This window comes from Plenodomus lingam (genome assembly GCF_022343315.1).
Source record: "Plenodomus lingam strain CAN1 chromosome Unknown contig_5, whole genome shotgun sequence".
NCBI lineage: Eukaryota > Fungi > Ascomycota > Dothideomycetes > Pleosporales > Leptosphaeriaceae > Plenodomus > Plenodomus lingam.
The window spans coordinates 71,275-94,396 of NW_027093957.1; the positions used below are offsets into that span (position 1 = coordinate 71,275).

General features: G+C 50.7%; 10 protein-coding genes across 10 annotated transcripts; 2 read left to right on the plus strand and 8 right to left on the minus strand.

Moving 5' to 3' along the window:
- Positions 1–128: 128 nt before the first annotated feature.
- IAQ61_008671 (uncharacterized protein) lies at positions 129–2,456 on the minus strand (the record flags this gene model as incomplete). The annotated part of the gene is made up of 4 exons (XM_003836251.2): positions 129–1,985; positions 2,049–2,145; positions 2,199–2,237; positions 2,416–2,456. The coding sequence occupies 4 exons, from the start codon at positions 2,454–2,456 to the stop codon at positions 129–131; spliced, it is 2,034 nt and encodes a 677-aa protein (XP_003836299.2).
- A 371-nt stretch (positions 2,457–2,827) lies between these two features.
- Positions 2,828–4,013, minus strand: IAQ61_008672 (uncharacterized protein; the record flags this gene model as incomplete). Its single annotated transcript, XM_003836252.1, has 4 exons — positions 2,828–2,947; positions 3,027–3,434; positions 3,493–3,907; positions 3,961–4,013. The coding sequence occupies 4 exons, from the start codon at positions 4,011–4,013 to the stop codon at positions 2,828–2,830; spliced, it is 996 nt and encodes a 331-aa protein (XP_003836300.1).
- An 866-nt stretch (positions 4,014–4,879) lies between these two features.
- IAQ61_008673 (uncharacterized protein) lies at positions 4,880–7,836 on the plus strand. The gene is made up of 3 exons (XM_003836253.2): positions 4,880–5,274; positions 5,353–7,151; positions 7,217–7,836. Exons 1-3 carry the CDS (start codon positions 4,917–4,919, stop codon positions 7,745–7,747), a joined length of 2,688 nt encoding a protein of 895 aa, XP_003836301.1. The 5' UTR covers positions 4,880–4,916; the 3' UTR covers positions 7,748–7,836.
- Positions 7,837–7,975: 139 nt separating this feature from the next.
- Positions 7,976–9,646, minus strand: IAQ61_008674 (uncharacterized protein; the record flags this gene model as incomplete). The annotated part of the gene is made up of 1 exon (XM_003836254.2): positions 7,976–9,646. The coding sequence occupies one exon, from the start codon at positions 9,644–9,646 to the stop codon at positions 7,976–7,978; it is 1,671 nt and encodes a 556-aa protein (XP_003836302.2).
- A 2,222-nt stretch (positions 9,647–11,868) lies between these two features.
- On the minus strand, positions 11,869–13,293 carry IAQ61_008675 (uncharacterized protein; the record flags this gene model as incomplete). Its single annotated transcript, XM_066098076.1, has 3 exons — positions 11,869–12,480; positions 12,535–13,136; positions 13,191–13,293. 3 exons carry the CDS (start codon positions 13,291–13,293, stop codon positions 11,869–11,871), a joined length of 1,317 nt encoding a protein of 438 aa, XP_065951715.1.
- An 853-nt stretch (positions 13,294–14,146) lies between these two features.
- On the minus strand, positions 14,147–14,689 carry IAQ61_008676 (uncharacterized protein; the record flags this gene model as incomplete). Its single annotated transcript, XM_003836256.1, has 2 exons — positions 14,147–14,349; positions 14,425–14,689. 2 exons carry the CDS (start codon positions 14,687–14,689, stop codon positions 14,147–14,149), a joined length of 468 nt encoding a protein of 155 aa, XP_003836304.1.
- Positions 14,690–15,248: 559 nt separating this feature from the next.
- On the minus strand, positions 15,249–16,087 carry IAQ61_008677 (uncharacterized protein; the record flags this gene model as incomplete). The annotated part of the gene is made up of 3 exons (XM_066098077.1): positions 15,249–15,434; positions 15,681–15,869; positions 15,923–16,087. The coding sequence occupies 3 exons, from the start codon at positions 16,085–16,087 to the stop codon at positions 15,249–15,251; spliced, it is 540 nt and encodes a 179-aa protein (XP_065951716.1).
- An 859-nt stretch (positions 16,088–16,946) lies between these two features.
- Positions 16,947–17,513, minus strand: IAQ61_008678 (uncharacterized protein; the record flags this gene model as incomplete). Its single annotated transcript, XM_003836259.1, has 1 exon — positions 16,947–17,513. One exon carries the CDS (start codon positions 17,511–17,513, stop codon positions 16,947–16,949), a length of 567 nt encoding a protein of 188 aa, XP_003836307.1.
- A 638-nt stretch (positions 17,514–18,151) lies between these two features.
- SUB2 (Suppressor of the cold-sensitive snRNP biogenesis mutant brr1-1) lies at positions 18,152–19,919 on the plus strand (the record flags this gene model as incomplete). Its single annotated transcript, XM_066098078.1, has 4 exons — positions 18,152–18,383; positions 18,731–19,147; positions 19,198–19,558; positions 19,613–19,919. 4 exons carry the CDS (start codon positions 18,152–18,154, stop codon positions 19,917–19,919), a joined length of 1,317 nt encoding a protein of 438 aa, XP_065951717.1.
- Positions 19,920–21,664: 1,745 nt separating this feature from the next.
- IAQ61_008680 (uncharacterized protein) lies at positions 21,665–22,193 on the minus strand (the record flags this gene model as incomplete). Its single annotated transcript, XM_003836262.2, has 2 exons — positions 21,665–21,976; positions 22,104–22,193. Coding segments are annotated over 2 exons (402 nt in total), but the record flags the coding sequence as incomplete, so codon positions are not given.
- Between the last annotated feature and the right edge of the window lie 929 nt (positions 22,194–23,122).

Genomic DNA, 23,122 nt, shown 5'->3' on the forward strand with positions numbered 1-23,122 from the left:
GGTGATCACAGTCGATAGTTGCCGTGAGCGTTATAAAGTTATCGTGTAAGCTACACTTACATACCATAACACCGGAGTCATACCTAATTTCATCCCACTCGAACGCCTGCAGCAAGCCATTAATTCTCCTACGCCACAACAGGGACAACTCTGCCCACCCTCATCTCTTCCCTCTCTTCCCCAGCCTTCTGGAAATCCAAGACCAAGTCACCAAATTGCTCAATCTGATCCTGCGCCTTCGGCGCGCCAATAAGAACGATACCCCTCGGCACGACCACATCGGCGACCTGAAAGCATCCAAATGTAACGACCTTCTTAATCTGTGGGCATGAGCGGAAAATACCTGCTACAATCTCTGTATCCACGACAGGTAGGAAGGAAAGATTGATTTCGGCGAGGTTGGGATACTGTCGGACCCCATCAAAGATCTCCACAAATGCGGCGTGCGAGATGTGCCGGCAAGATGAGATGTCCAGATATTCAAGGCGAGAACCAGAATGCTTCATCATTTCGAGGAAACCGTTGGTCGCAAGACCGATAGGGAAGTCTTCAGGCCCGTCGGGGTTAGTATTGTCCATATCGCGCGTGCTATTCACATCGACATAGCGAAGGGGAGGATTCTCCCAGTTGGCAAAGAGAGCGACGTAGCCGGCGTCACTACACTCGTTGTTCTCTGTGAAGCGAAATTTTTCGAGGTTTCGGCAGGTATTGTGGATATTACTCAGAACTTCATCGGTCGGGTCATTTGTACTGTCTAGGAAGTGCTCGAGACATAGAGTACGGAGATTTGCGCCTACGGAGCTGATAAGGTTGTTCAGTTTCTCATGTGGCACCTCTTGGTAAAAGCGTAGAGTAAGATGCTGCAGGTGTTTGAGTCGAGCAATTGCGTCAATGCTGTCTTCCCCGATGCGTTTGCAACGCTCTATCTTGAGGCGCTCAAGGTTGGGGCAGAAGGTTGTGAGTGCTTCGACGACTTCATCGCCAAAAGCAGCATCTAGCCACTCCACTTTCAAGGAACGTAGATCTTGACCTCGCGCAATGAACAGCTCTATCCACTTCTCGTCCGAGACGAGATTTGCGCCCAAGAGCTGGATATCGGCTAACGCCCTCGCTTTCTCAATCATATAATCGATATTGCTGTCCTTGAACTGGCAGCAATTTCGTAGAGATAGGCGCTTGATATTCGGGCATATTGCGAAAATCTGATCATAATCTTCGGTCTCCAGGTAGGCCGCTTCATGTATTGCCACACTCTCCAAATCTGGATGCAGGAATAGCTTCATCGTGGTGGAGTTCATTGCCCGCTTCTTTGAAAAGATCTCACTGATCCTATTCATGATGTTTTCTGGCATCTCGCCCAATTCATCAATATCTTCTGAGTGCTTCGCGAGTTTTTCAATGCACAGTTGTTGCAGTGTTTTCGGTCCACGAGCCATCAGACCGTCTAGACGGTTGCTTTCAAGTTTTCTGCGACCTTTGCGTATGACTGGGTTCGCAATTTTCTGCTGTGCTTTTGCCTCCTTCTGCATCTCCTTACCACAAGGTGTACATAGCAGTCCGCCCTGGGGTCCAGACTTGCTGTATGGAGTGACTGTAAACCGTTTGTTACACAATTCGCAATTCTCAAGCTGACCCGGTAGTTTCTTCGCCTTTTTGTACATCTCCAAGTCATCTTCAAACTCGGAATTGTCCTCGGAACCCTTCTTTTTCTTCTTCTGAGCCTTCTTCTTATCCTCTTTGCCTTTTTTGATCTTGGCTATCGCCTCACTCTGATGGCGCTTGCGCTTGCGCGACTTCTCCGCTGTGCGCTCAGCTGCCATGGCTGAGGACTCTGCTTGTACGTCTTGCTCAACATCGCCATCGTCATGGCCGCCAGAATTCGAGGGTCCTTCTCCATTGTCTCCTGGCTGCGGGGTGTCCCGTTCGGCTTGTTGCACACGATCGCGGTACGAATCTCGGATGTCTCGCGCAGAGATGTTATTCGCCTTCGCAGATCGTTAACACTGCAGCCTGAAGTTTATGCACAAAGCCCGATGGCTCTATCTTACCGCCAGAAAATCAGTGAGCGCGGAATGCGGCCCCCGGATGCCTGCATTACTCGCTCCTCTGCCTCCTCGCCCTCCACCTCGAGGTCGTCGTCCACTCCTATTGCCACCCGTCAATTTAGCACTCCCACAGATGTCAGTCATATTGCTCACATGTTTGTGCTTTGAATGAAATCAAGGGACAGAGAGTTTCTGTGCGTGACCACGCAAGATCATGAGTGAATCAAATGAGTGGAGAAGAAGTTGCGGCGGCGGCCACAAGGGTCGGGCGCGTGGGAACGGGATCGTGGAACACGTCATCACGTGAGTGGCAATTACATCCAAATCCGGCTAGACAGACAAACCCCACCCCTGAAAGAAAGACATTCACCGGCGGTTGACTCCAGTTTCAAGATTGAGGTATATATCCATTTTGTGAATTAAGAAAGCAAGCTATCACCACCACCTCGCATAATAGATTGACTCAATCGCTAACCTATGGAAATGGATCATACCAAATGGACTTTTCATTATTCACAAGACAACTCATAATTGCTGCATCGAAAAGTGCCATACCTCGCCTTGCTCAAACCGATTTTTGAGTCTTGCATATAAAATCGAGAAAGGAGCAAGCCTATCCTAGATATATAGTCTGAGTCCATGATCAAATCGCTTTGTAAGTAAAAGAAAAGGGAATTGACCACGACATTGGTGGATCGTTGCAACATGACACGATCTGACAAAGAGCACGGGCAAGTTTGACTTGACTATGCCCTCTATAGAGCGCATAGATTAGAAGGGTTTCAGATGACAGTATCGTCATCACTGTCACCGTCGTCCTCATCGTCATTATCATCTTCGTCGCTGTCGCTCCAGTTGTTAGTCAGTGTTTCTCCCTCGCGTTCGGCATCTCCCATCGGTCTCTACAAAGCTGTTAGTATTGTGATTCCCTATTGAAGCAAAAAGATTCTCTCGATCAGCTCTCGAATGATCAAAACGTACCATGGGCCCACCTAGCATGGGAGGTGGATTGCGCGCCGAACGAATCTTGGCCCATCCATTGCTGCGGATCTCAGGGGACGACCGCTCAGCAACACTGGAAGAAAATGTGCGGGCTGATGCTGAAACAGTAGAGTAGGGTGGCTTCCTGTAAGTGTCTTTGTTGAATCCAGAGCCGGAGCTAGGAGGACCAGCAGATGCTGTATGCCAGGACTTGTTGCTGCGGACTTGAGTGAATCTATCATTGGCCCGAGTGGCCGGGTGATCGTACTCGGACCCGATCAAGGACTCATTCACTGATCCAGTGAGATGTGTGGCTTGCAACTGTCTTGATAATGCGATGCCGCTACCACCAGAGTCCTTATCCGTGATGTCTTCAGTGTCGGCGCTAGTTGATCCCCATTCATCACCCTGTATCGGTTAGGGTTTCATGATAGATCTACAGGTAGTGGATGATGAAAAGTCTTACAGCGGCAGGAATGGCGTCGGTCGTAGACTGTTGACTAGACCAGTACTCGGGGACATTGCCACGAGAGTCATTGGCCGGTAGGAAAGCCCTGTCTTGGTCCTCGTATCTCCCGTCATCGATGGCGTGATCATTGACAGCAAGCTCTGTGCACTTGAAGCATACAGCAGTGTCGGGTTTGTTGCGCTGGCTCTTGGCGAACTCCTCCAGGCCCTTGGTGCGACCACATGACGTGCATTCAAGCTCAACGATTTGCTGCCCGGTACACTTCATGCAGTTGACGAGCTGAGTGATTCGACCCTGCTTGAGGATTTGATAGCGAGCATCGGTGAGTTGCTTGCTTGAGAACCTAGCCGGGACGAGGTGAGACTGGCAACGGCCGCATTTGATCTTGGGGGGAAGCGGCACGCCCTTGACTCTAGGAGAGTGTCAGTCGGCGTTGTGGTTGGCAAGGACGCGCGGCATACAGACCTGTCCATGTCTTCCCGGAGGTAGATATGAGTTTGTTGGCGGCGGCCTGGCATCGTGATTAGAAGTTCCGACAATTACCGTGTGGTAGTGTAGCTGGCGTGGCGTAGAAAGGGGATGTCGTTTGTCTGGTTGTGTGAATGAGTGTGGGTCTGTCTGTTTAAGTATCTGAGCCGGCGGAGACAGTCTTATATAGTGAAGGTGTAGAAAGAATACCGATGAAAAGTAAGAGAGAGAGTGAGAGGGGGACTACTAAAACTGCTGCCTAACGGAACATTAGCTTCTAGAAGCTGTGCGGAGAGGTGGGTAAAGGTAGGCCCATGCAGGCATGCAGGACAACTAAGGGAAGGAGCGGTGTGGTGTGGTTATCATGTTCAAACAAACACTTCCCATCTCTTGCCGATTTCGTAGCGGAATGGACAGCGAGATGTAGTCTGCAAGTGGAAAGCAGCAGCCATATAATTTTGCTAATGACAGTCAGATATGGAAATTGCATAGGTAGATTAGGTGGTGTTGAGAGGGTGTGGTAATGACGGAACAAGAGCAATCATGATAGAGATACTGAGACTACAAGTCCATGACGGTAGGCCTAAACCTCCAGTTCAACCGTAGAGTAGTACAGCAGTGTTTTGTTGTACTAGGGAGTAGAGTAGTAGTAGTAGAGTAGTAGTAGTAGAGTAGTAGTAGTAGTAGAGTAGTAGTAGTAGAGTAGTAGTAGTAGAGTAGTAGTAGTAGAGTGGTAGTAGTAGAGTGGTAGTAGTAGAGTAGTAGAGTAGTAGAATATCAGTCTATTCTAATTCTAATTCCAGAGCAATAGAGGACTAGAAGTAGGTAGAGAGCAAGTTGATGCTGCCATGCTAGTATGATAAGAGTATGCTTGTAGTCTAGCCCACAGCCAAATCACCTCAAAGTGACTGTGGAGCCTTGGTCGTCGGAAGAAGGGAGACCATGGAGGAAGCATGACGCCACAACCGAAGAGGGAAAGAGGGACAATTTTGCTAATCGATAAGCGATTCCGCCAAAAAAAATCATGGCCGCCAGTCACGTTGTCCCACATCCCACGGCCATCCATTTGCGCCAACATCCGAGCGACAAAAGAAATACACAATCCAGCAGCCCATTCGCTCAAGGTGGCGTCTATTCCCTTTCGATTCAAAGCAGGCGGCACTGGTACTGGCACTGGTAACCGCACCGCTACCGGCACTATGGCTCCTGTTGTTGCCCAAGCGCACCACCATCGCAGCACAACCAAGCAGCACAAGAAGAACTTCAAGTCCCGCCATGCCTCCAAGGGTGCCCTCAAAGAGCTGAGCAAGGGTGCGAGACCGAAATTCCTACACAGCTCATGCTCCTCTTTTCTTTTTTTTTTCCGGTTTTTCTAACTCGATCTCGCAGGCAAAGTCGATATTCTTGAGCGAGGGTCCCGCCGAACACCCCACCAGCAAGTCATGTCCAAATTCGACCGCCGCAATCGCGCAAAGCAGATGCGCCTAAACAAGGACCACGAACATGCGAAATCCACCAACGTATTCGCCGGTAAAGATGGAGCTCCAAGAATTGTCGCCGTCATACCTCTGTGCGCGGACGCCTCTGCCGCAGCCGCTGTACGTAGTCTGAACACGAGTTTGGATATCGAAGAGACGGTTCCCGAGGCCGGATGGACTCGCACAACTGTGGATCGGTTCAAGCAGAAAGTGCAATACTTGGTGGTCAAGCGAGATCTACTGGCATCATTGGATGCCTGTCGCATTGCAGATTTTGTAGTCTTCATACTGTCCGCGCATGAGGAGGTGGACACCGACGGGGAGCTGATTCTCAAGTCGGTTGAGAGTCAGGGTATATCAAACACCTTCACTGTCGTTCAAGGGCTAGATAAAGTCGAACCTGCCAAGCAAAGACCATCGGTCGTCGCATCACTCAAATCCTACATCACCCACTTTCTTCCTTCCATCGAACGCGTCTACTCCCTCGACAACAGACAAGAAGCTTCCAATTTGGTGCGATCGCTGTGTACATCCACTACCAAAGGCGTACGATGGAGGGATCAGCGAAGTTACATGTTTATCGAAGATATAACATGGTCGGGTGGAAAGTCGGCAGTCAGCGCTGATGGAACGGGCGAAGTTGTCCTAACTGGTGTTGTGCGCGGTCTTGGTCTAAAGGCCGACAGACTGGTCCAGGTCGGCGATTGGGGCGACTTTCAGATCGATAAGATCGTCGCAGCGCCACTGGATACGAAAAAGAAGATTACAGAAGCCGAGATGGCCGTAGACTCGAATGAAGGCAGTGCCTTGGAACAGCCAACCGAGGACCAGGACGATCTAGCCGAACTTGCGCCCGAGGAGACGATCATGGACGACGTAACAAACTATGCCACGTCTATGGCACCCTCTGAGCGCAAGGGTGTGCTACTCGATGATCATCACTACTTCTCAGACGAAGAGCAGGAGTATGAGAAAGTAAAACCCAAGCGACTGCCAAAGGGTACTAGCGACTATCAGGCTGCGTGGTATCTTGAGGACTTGTCTGATGACGACTCTGATCTCGAAGACTTTGACATGGAGGATGTTGCGGAGGCTAGCGAGAGCCAGCCCGCGCATCCCGCAGACGGAATCGAAGGCATGGACGTTGACGGTCAGGCCATGACAGAAGGCGCACCCTCTGAGTATCCGCAATCAGAAATGTTTATGGATCCATCGCCAGAAGATGAAGCAGAGCAAATCGAGGCTTACAGAAATTCGAGAAAGAACGAGCAAGAAGACGATCTTGAATTCCCTGATGAGATTGAACTACATCCCAATGCCAGTGCACGGGAGCGTCTAATCAAGTACCGCGGGTTGAAAAGTCTGAAATCGAGTACATGGGAGACGGAGGAGGATCGGCCATATGAACCAGAAGAATGGCAGCGATTACTTGAGATTTCAGACTACAAGCGTACCGCAACAAAATTCATGCGCGAGGCATGGGCTGGCGGTGTGCCCGCTGGTACACGGGTCAGCGTACATGTGCGGGCTGTCCCTCTCAAGTTTCAGGAGATGCAATCGCGGCCTCTCGCTATGTTCTCGCTACTCAGACACGAGCACAAGCGCACGGCATGCAATTATAGCATCCTGCTCGGTTCCGAAGAAGAGCCAATCCGCTCCAAGACTGAGTTGATCGTTCAATGCGGTCCACGGAGAATGGTCATCAATCCGGTGAGTAGCCCCTTCATTATATGTTGGCCTTTTACAAGGGTCTGCAAAGCTAACATCATCCCAAGCTCTTCTCTCAAGCCGGCAATACCCCCAACAACGTTCACAAATTCAATCGCTACCTGCATCCTGGTCAATCTGCAATCGCCAGCTTCATCGGCCCTCTAACCTGGGGCTCCGTCCCTCTCCTCTACTTCACACGCACACACACATCCACCTCTTCCTCCGATGCTTCCCCAGCCCCCTCCTCCCCCCTCCGCCTCATTGCAACTGGCACATCTCTTCCTCCCAGCACATCGCGCATCATCGCCAAACGCGTCGTGCTGACCGGTCACCCCTACAAGATCAACAAGCGCATTGTCACAGTGCGCTACATGTTTTTCAATGACGAGGACGTACGCTGGTTCAAGAGTTTGCCGCTCTGGACCAAGAGGGGACGCAGTGGGTTTATTAAGGAGAGCTTGGGTACGCATGGGTACTTCAAAGCGACGTTTGATGGTAAGATTAGTCCCATGGATGCGGTGGGCGTGAGCTTGTATAAGAGGGTTTGGCCTAGGGGCGCGAGGGGTTGGAGTGGAGAAGTTGAGGGGCAGGTGTAGGGAGAGAGAAAGGAAAAGGGTGGATGAAAGTATGATTTGCATGATTCATACCTTGGTAGACAAAATGAGTATAGCGTTTGTTTGTTTAGTTTCACGATTAAGATGTGTCGATTGATCTATCGTGATGATATACAGGTGGGTATACTCTTCCAAGATGATAAATAAACGCCATGCAATGCCAAACCACTGCGTGTTATTCCCGCTTTTCCACCCCTCTCCACCTTTCCATCAAAACCCCTTTCTAGCGAACCGCTCAAGCGCAGGCCCATACTCCTTTTTCATCTTCTCCCTCTTCTCCTTTTCCCTCTTCGCACTGACCCGCATCGCCTCCCTCGCCCGCTCCCTCTCCTCATCCACCACATTCTTCGCCCCACTCTTCCTCAAATACCTTCGGAGCGCACTATTTCGGCCCCTACCCCTCTTCTTCAGCTTCTCCACACGGTCCTCCTCCTTTTCGCCCTTGTACGCCTTCCACTCCTTGTCGCGTTGCGCCTGCGACGCCAGGTCCAGGTTACCAATGTAATTGGGATCGAGGGCGATCATCTGCGGTTGAATCTTTTCGAGCAGGGCGTGGACTTCTGTTTCACGGCGCTGTGTCGAGGTTTCGTAGGGATTGGTGCCGGCTTCCATTGTGTCTGGGTTGGGTTCGCCGGCGCCGGGGACGAGGATGGAGGTGAAGCCGCGGTCGTGGGAGATGCCGAGGACGTCTTCGAAGGGGCAGAAGCGGACGCGGCCTACGGAGAGGCCATCGCCGCCCCAGCTCATGTAGGGCATTTTGGAGACAATGTCATCGGGGGAGGAGGTGAAGAGTGAGGGCTTGTAGATGGCAGTTTGGGTGCCGAAGCCAACGGCGGTGAGGTTGCGATCGGAAATGGAGAGGGTGGTTCCGGGAACGCGGAGGTGGTGCGAATGTAGTTCTTTATACATGCGAATATCCCAGACAGACATGCGGCGGTCTTGGGATGTGCTGACCATATATTTGCCCGACTTGTCAATGGCGATGCTACGGACCGGGCCGTGATGTGGGAGCAATTTGACAAGAGGTGTGGCGCTGTTGGGAGACCAGAGGGTGACGAGACCTTTTTGATGGCCAACATGGAGAATAGCGTTGTGGGGATTCTGGGCCAGCGCAGTCGAAGGGCCCAGCTTGGTGTAGAGCTGGTCAAGGGATTGACCGGTTGAAACGTCGGTATAGCGTATTATGCCTGCGGTGGAAACGGATGCGAGAAGGAAGTGGTAAGGGAGATATTCGAGGTGGGTGGCTTCCGAGTGGTTCTTCAGTTGGTGCATTTCCACGCCGTCGCCGGAATAAATGTACACGCACTTCTTCTGGGCTACTGCGAAGTTCTTCTGGTTACTCGTGTGCAGCCATCGCGCGTCCCGGACGGTCTCGTTGAGGTTCAATTCGCAACCTAGTTTCCCGTCTCTCCAGTCAAAGGTTGCGACATGGCCCTTCCTACTTGCGACTAACAAATCTCGCCCGTTGCGACTGTATTCGCATACATCGTATGGGCCCAAATCATCCAATCGCAGCTCAAAGCCTTTCTTTGCGGTCTCAATGTCGACCTCCCGCTTGATATCATCCTGCCGCACTTTGTATGTCCGTTCAAGCTCGTGCTCAGGTTCTAGTAGGCCAGCGTCGTTCTCCAACAAGATCTCGACATTCTTTGCATCCAGCACCGCCTGCTTGTTCTTTGATTCCAGTGACTTGAGGTTCGCGCGTAGTTTCCTGTCTTTGACCGACTTTGGCCGTATCCGCTCGCCCCGTCCATAGCGTTGTGTGGCTTCTTCTGTGAACTTTGCCAGCGCCTGCGTTTCTTCATCGTCGATCGGCGCACCTTTTCGCGCCTGGCGCTTTGGCTCTAAGGCTGTGGACTTTGGCCCTTTGTCGTTGGCCATGGTCGTGAGAGAGGTGTCCCTGGAGACTTTCCCGGCAGTGTATTTTTCACGGGCTAGATCCACACAGGTCAAGTACAGGATAAAGAGTGGTTGTGAAGCGTCTGGAAGACCAAGTCGTGAGGCGCAAGGCGTTCCCAAAAATTAATATTCTGCCACTCTTGACCGCATCGAACTCTTGGCGGAGCTAAGGCACCATTAAGCACCGGCTCCATTTGGCAACGGAACGGAGAGTTCAAAGTCATCAAGCAAGACCATTACCAGGACATTTAGCATGGCATCATGTGTCCGAACAGCTGTGTCTCATAGTCATATAATCCTAACGCGAATGTGAGATCATTTTTTTCCTTTAATGTTCACGAGTCTAGGAGCAGTCGAGAGACGAACCCTCATAGCGGGATATTTGGTTCGATGAGCTGCCTATCTGCCGGTAGAGTCCATAGAGAAGCAAAGATATCTGTTTATAATTTGGTCTAGATGGGCAGCCAAAGGGAGACGTAATTTCAAGGTCAATAACTATCACGCGATACCACAGGACGTGAACACTAACACGCAGCACACCCCTATGAAATCTAGTCCACTACAACTACCGGTATCAGTCACTACTCAGGAAGTATGGCTGATGTCGCTCATCGAGTGATGACATGTCGCACCACCTACAGTCTGAAAGATTACCTGTCCTTTCACCGGGTTCTGTGCATTCGTTCTATACTTCCGCCACAGGTGTTTATCAAACTTCGACCAACCTTCAAATGGGTTAGCTGTTCAGATGCTGGCGTCTTCAAAGATCTGAGAAACTTCAGCTTTTGCAGCTTAGCCAGTACTAGTATTGGTTCGGCCTGTATTTAAAAATTATGTACTCTGTAGAGCCCGGCGTGCACAGTACATCTCCGAAAGAGTGCACCCTCATCCTCTGTAATCTTCAAGTTAATTTGCTATTCAATGCTCTTATCAATATTGAGATGGTAGTCTATGAGGCTACCCATCAAGATCTCCCTATCCCGATCCTGAACTCTGCATGACCGAGCTATCACTAGCATTACCAGACCACTGAAGCTAGAAAGAACAAAATGAGATTTTATAAATTGCTGACGCCGTCACGGAAGCTTATCAGTAGTTCCGGACCGCAACTATCATAGCGTCATCACCCACGTCGTCGAACCTGCGAAGTTAGTCGGAATCGAGCCCCAGCGCATCATCAAGCAAGTCCCACAAGCTTAACGCGCATCAATTACACGTCGCCGTCTTCAGAGGAATATTTTCTGAGCCAATACGGTGGCTCGATAGACTCGAAATGGCGGGGTTTGCCCCTTTAAATGGCTCGACGGTAATATGACCGTGATCCTCGTTGGCACATGCTTACCTGAGCTGAGCGGTCACAGGCATTGTGGAATATCACCCGAGGGCTACGAGGACGTATCTGAGCATAGCATTAGCTTAGAAGTTTAATTCTGTTGATGGGCAACTGCCTCATATGCGAAAATTTCTACAATATTGACATCATACCAAGATACCTCCCGTATGTTAAAGTTATATCAAACTGAATCGAGGTTTTGTATCCCTACCAGATTTAATCCATCATTTGGACTACGTGTAAGCTAGTCTATGGGCAGATTCTAAGACATAGACCCACTCCGAGAAACTTACACCTGGTTAAATTTATGCGTCTAGGAAAGTTTCAAGACTTTTAAAGTCAAACTTCAAATCTGCCCTCCAGATTTTGGTCAATGAATAAACTGCCCATCTATGATTTTGGTATATACGTACCCCGGTTTAACGTATACACCATGTGGACACATGCGTGAATGTACACGAGGCAATATGAACGATAAATTACTTGATACAACAGAACATAAAGAGCATGACTATACGTTGATTATTGAGCATTTTATACCGCCGCGATTCAAATGCCTTTATCTACAGTTACTGTTGTGGTCGAACGTTACAGAAGTCGTGCTGTCGTTTTCATGTACCGGCGGTATTCTTCTCAGCTATGGTAGTTACAAAGGCATAGAGAACATTAATCCAGTACAGTATACTCCAATCAAACAGCGCTGTCAAGTCTACGAATAAAGAATCTTGACATTGTTGTTCGTGCGAACTCGTAGCAGTTCTATTCACCCTACCATACTTTATGCAGCCAAACGGTTTTTCCTGCATGGATATAGCTGTTGCAACCTCAAAGCAGTACATAAACAAGCCACTCAACCATGCTATATACCAAGTCACAAATCGATCTGGTGCTCTCCTGCCGAACTCAAAACAGCCAGTAGACGGCGATTCAACCGCGCGCTTTCCTCTTGGATACGAATCAGATCTCGCAATATGTCCGGAATATCGTCGTGGACAATGGATGGGAGAGGAAATGGAGAATTCTTGGTTTCGGATGGTCTTTCTGTGTCTTTGCACTTCTCCCGTGTCGCTGAATCCGCCAGAGGAGATGCGTGTTCGATTGGACTTACTGCTCCTAGGTCGCTGGGGGTGTTTGGTGGCTGTGATGTTTGGGGTTGAGGGAGTTGTTCGAAATGCTCTTCTCCACTGGGAGGGGATGGGGTGTTGGGCTCATGTGCGTTGTTGGAACTTGAGGATGTCGGTGTGGAAGAGAGAGTTGAGGGCGCTTTAGGTATGGTATTGTTGGGTTCAGACACATGGGTTAGTTCTTGCCGCGTAGTGATTATCCTTGGGCGCATGAGCTCTTCGATCACATCCAAGGAGGTATTTGAATCGTGGGATGAACCCAGATTTTCGCCAGAGGGATATGAAGTGGCAGCTGGTGGTAGAGCGGTAGCCTCCTCAGCGGCAGCGTGTTTCTGTTTCGCGTTTCTAGACTGCCTAGACTGTAAAAAACTTAGTCAAGTATAGATATTCGCAAGATTTGGCTTGCTATTTACAGTTTCCGTTGATTCCTTTGCGTAGTCTGCCAGAATTTCGTGCCATTTCTCTACTTTTGACGTCTCTCGAGAGTGCAGGCTCTGTGGAATGGAGTACATGGCGATGCCGCACAAAGCACTGACGAGATAGAATGTCAGAATCCCAACAGATCCTAACCCGTACTCAGGCACGAGTTTTGCAGTATACAGCTTGCCAAGATAGATTCCTAGGCCCATCAGAAAGGCATTTAGTGCGACGTTGAGAAGGGATCTCGGGACAACAATCATAACGGCCGCATAAGGTGAAGCTACGCTTCGATTGTCTCCGTCGAGGAGACTGATGAGTTTTGTGAACTCGGCCGACTCAATGTTCTGGCCCTTCTTCCGACGCTCAATCGCTTTCTCTATTCTGTAGCCCATCCTCCGTGATGAGGGTAAGAAGACGAAATCTTTGATGTCATCGGAACTGTGTAGTCCGTTGATGAGAAGGCTGATGGCGCAAGAAAAGAAGACAGAAAGGCTGCCCGTGACTAGGCTGACAATGAAAAAGGCATGAGCTGTCCAGTGTGAGTCTGCGATGTTTGTCAGACTCATGGCTGAGATTGCAACTTGCGCGATGATGGCTCCCTGATCTCGAAGAATAAGCACATGATGTGAATGAAGAGCCGTTCGTATACTTGCAGCAATTCCAATCATGTTAAAACTCGATGTTTGTGACTGAATAAAGGCAATAACGTGCTTCTCATCTGCCTTTCGTATATGGCTTTCAACTCTGTCCATAATGGCGAATGCATCGAAAAAGAAAGTGTACAAGATCCACGTCTTGAAATGTCCATATTGAAGTAAACGCCACCGGTACTTTGCCGAACGCTGAGTGATGAAATATACTCCATCGCCATATCCTTGGATTATAGAAACGAGGAAGGGCAAGGCTCCCAAGAATGCTCCGGTAACTTCGATGCCAGACATGGTCGTCCCGCTTTTGTGGGGATGGATTGAATGAGATCAGGCGATGTTGTCACGATTAGCTTATAATGCGAAATCATGTATAGTTAGAGAAACAGCTATGATTTCTTTGTCTTATGGCGAGCATAAAGTGCGAGGCTGCAGAAGTCAGCTGCCGCTGAGAAAAGCAATTGGGGGCCTGATGCACTCAGCTACACTGTGGCGCACACACTTAGGTATTTGGTCACAAAGCGCCACATACATGATTCCTCCGGTGGTATTAATATGGCACTTATTGTTCTCAGGTGTGACTGTCGATAGCCTGGTCTGCTCCAGTCCTTCATGAGAGAGCCGCATCCATTAACTTAACCCACCAGGCATTGACGGAGGCAAGAAGGAAGCAACCATACCATGGACATCAATTGCATGGTGTGTTACCAGATCTAGTGAGAAAGTGATTTTTGCTGCCTTGAGCGCGCTTCTCTATCTTTCCAGCCTAATTTTCCGCATCTAGACCACGCACCAGGCAATGCGAACAGGATCAGCTTTTCCATAAGCCCACACAGAAGTAGACTGACAACTGACGAAAATGGCAGGATCCTAGCTCGGTGCAGACGATCACGCGCTCACCATACCAACCCCAACATTTGAAGAGATATTCATGGTCTTCAGAAGATCCGGTCCAAGCCTATGATTGGTCTTCATCACCACTTTCCTTGAAAGAATCCGCCATCATGTACACGCCGGCCTCCAATGCTGCAGCATACATCTCACAGGTGTGACTCAATGTCTGCAATCCCAGCCCACCCGCCCCAGCACTCTGCGCTGCTGCGAACCAACTACTAACCGCTACGTCCCCATACAATGACTGGAACAGCGCTGCATACGTTCCTAGCCATGCCTGTCAGACTCCATTCACTAAAGCACAAAGCGTGGTGGAGTAAGATAACACAATAGAGTACATACCTGCGCCAACAGCAGGAACGAATCCCAAAGCACTTAACGCCGCGGGAACAAGAAGCTTACAGGCTCCTTTGTGGGCGAAGTAGAGCGCGATGGTATGGAGATATTGGTTGGTGTGGCAGGTGTCGTCGGGTGGGTTAGTCGAATGAGATGTATGTTCTTGCCAAGGTGTGCCGAAGACCATGGCTGGTGATGGAGGGAGTGTTATTTGTGCGGCTGTGAAGGTGTGGTGGGCTCCGTTGGAAGAGACGTTGAAGAAGAGGGACATGAGTATTGGCGTTATATGAGTTGGAAGCAAACCGACGCCTTATTTGTGGAAGGCACTAGGAGTAGGCCAGTTTGTTTGCTTGCTGATCTAGTACTGGCGAATCAAGATAGCATATACTGAATTGGTTCGGGTAGGATCGTTTTGCTTGCGACATCTCTTCAACCTGATGTCCATTCGTCCCTACCAAAACAATCGTCCTCTCCAATTGGCTAAATTATGCGGTATCGCAGGTGTTTCCCTGTTTCAACGAAAGAGACCACACTCCTGGTATGTCTAGTGCAGTCCTAGAGCGCAAGGTGATCTTCGTCTATACGCAGTGGTGACAACTCTCTTTTTTAACGGTGCAGGTAGCGAGTAACTCGAGATACCAGTTCTTGCTCACTTTAGATTCGATCTTGTCATGTGGCTCCTCTTTCGGTTCACCAGCATCGGAAGTCTTGTAGTTAATTGTGAGGGCGAGAGCGGTTTGCTGTAGGATGGGAGATGCTTGAACCGACGTTGACAGAATAACACCCCAATTTTTAGTTTTTTTGTGTTTTACTTTCAGGTCCCCTTTCCTTCAAAGATCGAACGTGCGAGCGGCTTTGCAGTTGTCTGGAGATTGTGGAGGACGAGACAAGCCCATAGCAGAATACAGTTTGACCGGTGTCGGAGTTTCAATTGGTATTGATTCGAATCTTTGTCTCGCAAGGAGGTTTGTCCATGCAATCGGCTTGGGGCTAGTTGATGTTCGCTCGTAATGTTGCTGTGGCGATGTACCTCAAACACGTACAGCTATATGTTTCACTAGGGATCCACTAGACTTGCCACAAGGTGCTGTTCAATGAGTCCCCTGATTGAAAATGGTACTGTTCCGAGAGACCGAGAGTGTATGATATTCCAGATATCGAACAGTCCGCCTCGATTGAGAGTCATTTTGCTGTGCATGATATGCCTCACAGTCCTTGCTTGCATGCTTCGCTCTTGCTCAATCCCCACGTTGCGGACGCACTTCGGTCATACGAGCTGGAGAACTGATGGTCGCATTACTCATCGAGGTAGTTGTCGCATTGCCCAGCCAGCTGCTTATCGACTTGGGCATTGAAGCTGCCGCTGAATAGCTATCCTTGCAATCGATCCTAATCACCGTCTCATTCCAAATGCTGCAACAACGGAAGCAGGAACCACTGTGGTCAAGAAACTACAACCTGATTGGCACTTGAAGAGGGATCGTTCTGTACGCATATCACTTACAAATGCTTCCGGGCAAAGCAACTTCGGGGTTCCACATTGTTGCAAGCAGACTTTCTGTCCTCGTGGATTGATGAGAACATCATGGGGGTCCTTCCAGTCCTCTGTGGTGGCCGCGAGAGTGTCCAACATCATCATCACCATCATCAAGACGTACAGGTAAAGCATGGTGATGGTTGCCGGCCAAGATTCGATGAAGTTAGGTCATGTACATAGTACACGTACAGAAGAAAGGTGTTTATGCTACGCGACGGGCGCTGTGAGATCCAATATGAGGTTCCTTGGGCGCGGAGGCACGCTAAGTTTAGTGCAAGTCTAGTGCAAGCCAGGATTGGTGTGGAACTGCGCTTGGTCGAGTGAAGTCCCGGGTAGTCTGGATCATTCGGGGTTCATCAATGCGATGTAGGTGCTTGTAAATGTGAAGATCAGCTGCCGCATCTAAATTCCATGTATTTATTTCCCATCGTGCGCTTTCGAAAATCATTGCCAAGGTAATCTCAACATAAGGGGCTTCGGGCTACTTGTCTAAGGCGGCCCGATCGGAGGCTTCGGAACTTGACGTCCTCGGGGAAGTCAAGTTCAAGACTGTCGACAAGGCTGTATTGTGATCCTCGTCTTCGAACGCTCCACAAGATGTCAAGATCCCAAAATCCCAAAATCCCAAAATCCCAAAATCAACCGCCTAGAGAAAGAGAATGGGGGGAGACCGCAGTAGATCCTTAGTACTGCTCATCGCAAAAGTTGAGCTGATCGCGTCTGACATGCAGGCGGGCAGCCCTTTTTGATTTGGCGGTCTGCCAAAGTAATGCCGCGTTCCGTAATACAGTACTCTTCAGACCCCCAGGATCGTATCCTGGACCCATGGTGCGTACGTACATACGTGGTGGTACACGGTTTGATCAATGAAAATTATCACTTCGTGTGGACTTGGATTTCACACACAGGCACTGCTCATTAGAGGCGATGATCTCGGCGGAGAACAGCGTTCCGACACATGTGAAATTGCAGATCGAGTACAGCCATATCCTCAATCTGTATGCGGAGTGATTTCGGTGCCAGTGGGGCCTGTCGAGTCTGTCATGGAAGCCTCCTCAGGTGAGTTTGCATGAGGGCTTTCCACTACGACCGTTCTTCGTTTCGATTGTTTGAGTTGTCGCTTTGCGCCAACAGGAAAACGCTTCTTGCTTCCACAGTAGCAGCATTGAAGGACCAGAACATCTGCCCGTGGCTTCTTGCCGCCTTTGCTCGTATTTTCGATGCGCTGGGTAGCGGTTTGCCCAGGCACAAGGATGGTGTTGCAGCTTTTGCACATGGTCCGCTTCAAGTCGACCGCTAAACGTAGCTGTGCTTTTCTAGAAACTTGCTGAAGATCGGAGCCCAGTTGGAGAGCAACAGCAGAGTGACTGTGAGGCAGTGAAGCATCATCATCTACAACGCTTTTCTCAACCGCAATTGGCGATTTGATGCCCCGCCCTTCGATTGTCTGCAACGTGAGATATGTGGCTGCCTGGTAGAGAAAGGTAGTCCGAGCGTGGAGATGTCGGTTAGGAATGCCTTTGAGCTTGAGAGCCTTGGGCAGCTTGACCTTGCTCATTGTGTTTGTGTGTGACAAAGGGTGCTGCTGCCTAGTAGTAGGTACCTGGATGTTTTCGGTGGGCGTGGGTAGGAGGAGTATTATGTACAAAGCTTGCTCGCAATCGTTGGTCGATGTGAATTGTACCTGAGTGCGAGACTGCTCACGACTTAGATCCGAATGATACCATGGTTAGTCCGCCATTGCAGGATATCTTGAGCTCGGTGAGTTGTGTTTTTCCCTGGTGGCGGTCCCCCGTCAAGAGTGAATTCGAAAAGTTCGTCCATGATCGCTCCTGCCTCGGAAGATCTGCGCACGGATGTTGACAGCCGCGTTGAGTTTAGCGGTATCCTCGCTGGGTTAGCGGCTGGGCAGAGTCAGCTCCAGTTTTACTCGACAACACCGCCCGCGTCCTCCCCTCCACAACTCCACAACAACCACCGCCCAGCAGCTGCAGCGCACACTTTGACTTGTCGCGCATAGCAATCCCGCACGGCCAGTACTAATCTCCTCTTCTCAGTAGCTTTGCACGGCTTTCCGCCGCCTTTGCCACTTCTGTGCGGCCCTGCCCATCGCGGCAGCCTTGTTTGCGACACGTGCAGCCACCGACGACGACGGTACAAGCTCTCACCTTCACTACCGCGCAATTTCCAGCCAAGATGTCTCACGAGGAGGATCTCATCGACTACTCCGACGAGGAGATCGCGCCCACTGAAGCACCCGCCAACGGAAGCGCTGCCGCAGCCAAGAGTGGCCTCACCGCCGGTGACACTGCTGGCGACAAGAAGGGCAGCTACGTCGGCATCCACTCGACCGGTTTCCGCGACTTTCTTCTCAAGGACGAGCTCGTACGAGCGATCACGGACTGTGGCTTCGAACATCCGTCCGAGGGTTAGTCTAATTATCCCCCTCAGCCTCACCTACAAGCGTCCGTCCGTCTGCGCAACGAGCGCTGTGTATTGTGCCGCCCTAGCCCCTGTCGCCATCTATGGGCTTGCGTCCAAACTGTACATGAACCCGATTGTGGCGGCCCAACCTATCAAGAAGCCTTTCCCTCTCGATAAGTTCACTCCAGCGGTCCCCCAAGACTGCGATTGGCGTACAAGTGCCCTCGGGGGTAGCAAGATGTAGACCTGCCTGGGCCGGTTTCGAGGATAACCAGGGCAGGCTCGCTCGACGGACGGACGCTTCGTTTCGATCGCTTTAAGAATCATTCTGACATACATTGTGCCCTCTAGTCCAGCAGGTTACCATTCCACAGGCCATTCTTGGAAATGACGTTCTGTGTCAAGCCAAGTCTGGTCTGGGTAAGACCGCCGTCTTCGTCCTCGCAACTCTGCAGCAGATGGATGAGAAGCCAGAACCCGGGATCGCTACCATCCTAGTCATGTGCCACACCCGCGAGTTGGCGTACCAGATCAGGAACGAGTACAACCGCTTCGCCAAGTTCTTGCCTGAAGTCAAGGTCGGTGTCTTCTATGGAGGTACGCCTGTCCTGAAGGACATCGAGCTTCTCGGCAACAAAGAATTCCATCCACACATCATTGTCGGCACACCCGGTCGCATCAACGCATTGGTTCGCGACAAGCATCTGCGCCTTGCCAACCTCAAGCATTTCGTTCTCGATGAATGTGACAAGATGTTGGATCAGCCCGGTAAGCATCTTCCTCACGAGCAATACAGCAACGGTCTAACCTCGGCTTAGATATGCGCAACGATGTGCAGGCCATCTTCCGAGCTACACCCGCCCACAAGCAGGTCATGATGTTCTCAGCCACTCTCAACAAGGACGTTCGTGTGATTTGCAAGAAGTTCATGCAGAACCCTCTGGAGATCTACGTCGACGACGAGAAGAAGTTGACGCTACACGGTCTCCAACAGTACTACATGAAGCTCGACGAGCGTGAGAAGAATCGCAAGCTGAATGATCTTCTTGATAGCTTGGAATTCAACCAGGTCATCATCTTTGTCCGATCGACTCTGCGCTGCACGGAACTCGACAAGCTTCTTCGCGAGTGCAACTTCCCGAGCACGGCAGTGCACTCTGGTATCGGTCAAGAAGAGCGGTAAGTCTATCTGGGTTGCGTACATTGAAGCGGCGCAAGCTAATAGAAACGTAGTATTAAGCGTTACAAGGAGTTCAAGGAGTTCCAGACTCGTATCTGTGTCTCTACCGACATCTTTGGTCGCGGTATTGACGTGGAGCGCATCAACGTGGCCATCAACTACGACATGCCCGACAAGGCGGACTCGTATCTGCACCGCGTCGGTCGTGCCGGTCGTTTCGGAACCAAGGGTCTCAGCATCTCGTTCGTCTCCAGCCCCGAAGATGAGGCGGTTCTCAAGTCCATCGAAGAGCGCTTCCAGGTCTCACTTCCCGAGTTCCCAGAAGACGGCATCAACTCTTCCACCTACATGGACAACTAGAGTTGTGTGGCGGTGGAGAAGAGGATGTATCGAGTGAGGGGTTTCGGTCTTGGCTTGTTTTGCCCCGCCTCGTGCGTAGGAAAGAAAAGGTCTACCCATGTCTTCTTCTGTCTTCTGAGGCAGAGGGGGAAAGAAGTCGGGCCATGGCGCAGCAGGGAATTTGGGTTTTGGGCCGAGGAGATTTAAAGTGCGAGGGTTTAAGTTTCGAGATGAAGATGCCAGAGCTACTGTGCTTGCCTTGCTGGCTGCCTGAATTGGGATCATGGTAGTAGATTGAAATACTTGTCCCATGTCTGGCATTTCTTGTTGCTGCGTTGTGTGATGTCTGCCATGTGCATTTTTTTTACGAGTCGAGCGAGGTGGGGAGTCGTCGAGCCTTTGCATTTACCGTTGACAAGCTCACCAACTCTCTTGTCTTGACCTCTCTCTTGACCTCTCTCTTGACAAGAGTTGGCTACCACCCCATCCCATGACACCGGCTCATGAAGAGACGCCCGAGTCGGCACACAATCCAGACGCCGGTTTGCATGAATTTCCGAGCTAAGGATATAGGCTTCAGGATGCAGGATGCAGTGTTCATGTCTGAGAGGGGGTTCCGCGGCGTGGAGTCGGGATTGGGGATTGGATGGTGTTCGAGAGGAGAGGAGAGGAGAGGAGACAAGGGAGACGAGAGATGCAAGGTACCCATGCCCATGCATCCACATCTACCCATCCCTATCTATATCATATATGATGATCACATGCTATCACCTCACATCAAACGCACAACTGACAGTCGGGCAAAGGGGTAATGAGCGATCTTTACCCGCCAACGGGGAATGCAATTCGAACAAAGTCTGCAATCCAATCCGCATCCCTAGTCGAGCGCTTTGACTCGTACATACCGTACGGCACCATGCACGAAGTTTGCGTTTCGTACATGTACGGTGTTTTGCTGCCACTGTTGCTGTCACTCATCAACTCCTCTCGCCTACAGAGTACTCTACAGCACAAACGGGTCAACAACCCAAGAAACGACAAATGCAGACTAGGCTACGCGCTCAAGGGCTTGCGTCGTTGGGCGGGCTGGCTGGCTGGCAGACTGGGTCTACGGTGGCGCAGTGCGTCTGGAAGGGGGAAAGCATGTTGTGTGATGTGTTGTGTTGTGTTTCTCGGTACGAAGGGTGGCGTTGTGGCTCAGACTTGGGGGGTTGCAGAGTGCGGTTGGAGGGGTGAGACAAGGGCGGTGGGGGATGCAGGAGTGCAGGAGCGTGTACAATACAGAATGCAATCCTGTTTGGGGGAGGGGGGTTTTTTTTTTGTTTGTAAGTAAGTAAGTACCGATGTGTAGACGATAGGTAAGAGTAGAAAAGAAAAGGATCGAGCGACAGTGAACGTCGGGTATATTTTACGAATCAAGTCAAGAGCAAGCCAGGCCAGGCTGGTCTTTCAATGCACCATCCCATCATCTCATCTCAACTTATCTAAAAAAAAAAAAAAAAAAAAAAAAAAAAAAAACTTGTGCAAGACTTGTGCAAACCGCATGCTCAATGCATCCACCTGCACAATCCAACAGATCAAGCGAAGTGGCGACTATCGCCTCCCGACACGGTTCCTCGGCCGATCCAACAGGGCACCGTCCCGCCATGGAGATTCCCTGCTATAGCCTACTTATACCCCCATCTATGCCATGTACTTGTCATCCAGGGGGAATCGGATTCTCCATTTCCCATGACGGATGCCACCCAATTTCGTCATTGCCTTTCCTACACCGAATGGAGGCGAGGGGGATGAAACACCAGGTCAGCCCTGCGAGAGTCCATCATCTCTTTGCACGTACACGTGACGCTGTCGAGGAGTGCTGTCTGTTGTGCGGTTATCCGCAGGGCTTGCCTCGGCATCGCTCGTGGTTTTACAGGACGAGATGTCGTCAGCATGGCGGGATGATTTGGCCGCAGAACCAACGTGAGAGTGTGAGAGCGCGAGAATGATCCCGGGGCGGCCGTGTGGCGGGCCAACGAACCGTTCAGCGAGGCCAGGGCATCTATTGACAAATTGTCATCTCCGCTGAATGGGGCCTACATGTTCTATTGTTTCTACGGATTGTATTGTCCACTAGCGTGTCGGAAGGAGAGTTGCAGCCAAGGCCAAGGATGTTGGGGGACTTCCAGGCTTCCAAGCTTGGAATGGCTGGCAAGCGCAAACCATGGGCTGTGGACAAGCCTTCGGACAAAGCGCGCCCTTGGGCCGCTCGAGCAGAAAAGGGTCAAACGGCGTACCGACATGAAAAGCACGCTGTAACATGGTGGATTAGGGGAGCTCGGGAGGGACAGAAAATGCTGTTGGGAGTCGGACCAGGCTTGGGGCGGGCTGCAAGATGGTGCTGGCGACGAGGCCATGGCTGCTGATAAACGTTTGCAGGCTAGGAGGATAAGCGACTCAGGACCGCCCTTGGCAAGGTTTCCTACTCAGGAGACGTGTGCGAACGAGGACGGAGGGTAACTACATATTTGGAGAGTGGACAGCAGCCGGTATGTATCAAGGGACATGGATAATTTCATCGATGCACTCAGTCGTCGCCCAACACGTAGCTAAACACTACAGGGGCAACAGAAGACAGGATGGCTGACTCTGTGCAGCACGTCATACCTGGCTGATGCTGTGGCGGCTGTTTGGTGTGTCGAGGCACACTGCGATACAGCCGGGACGTCCGTAGCGGATGGCTAGTAGGTAGGTAGTGAGTGGTAGTGGTAGTGGTAGCATAACTCTCTTTGACGACGGAGCAAGTCTAGCGATCAATCCCGATGCGCCATCCGAGTAGTCAGTCGAGCCGTTGAGATTCCCAGCTCCCACTACGCAAGACGGTACGGTGTGTGTAGGTACTATCCTATTCATTCGCTGGTACACAGGACCGGAAGGGAAGATCGGCGGTCACGACAAGTCAAAATCCTTCTTACTGCAAGTAGTACACTTGTATGAGCTTATTTCCACGATGAGAAAGGAAAAAAAAAGGGGGGGGGGGACCCGGTGGAGTGGAGTGCAAGATGCAGAGCAGCTGTTTATAAATAAACCGGTCGCGTGGCATGGGCGGTAATGAGCGTCGGCAGCGGATGAGTGAGGAAGCCAGCACAGAGAGAGAGAGAGAGAGGGCTGAGATGAGAGGCTGAGATGAGAGGCTGAGATGATCATGGCCTTATACCGGGCCCTATCTCGGACGGGACCCA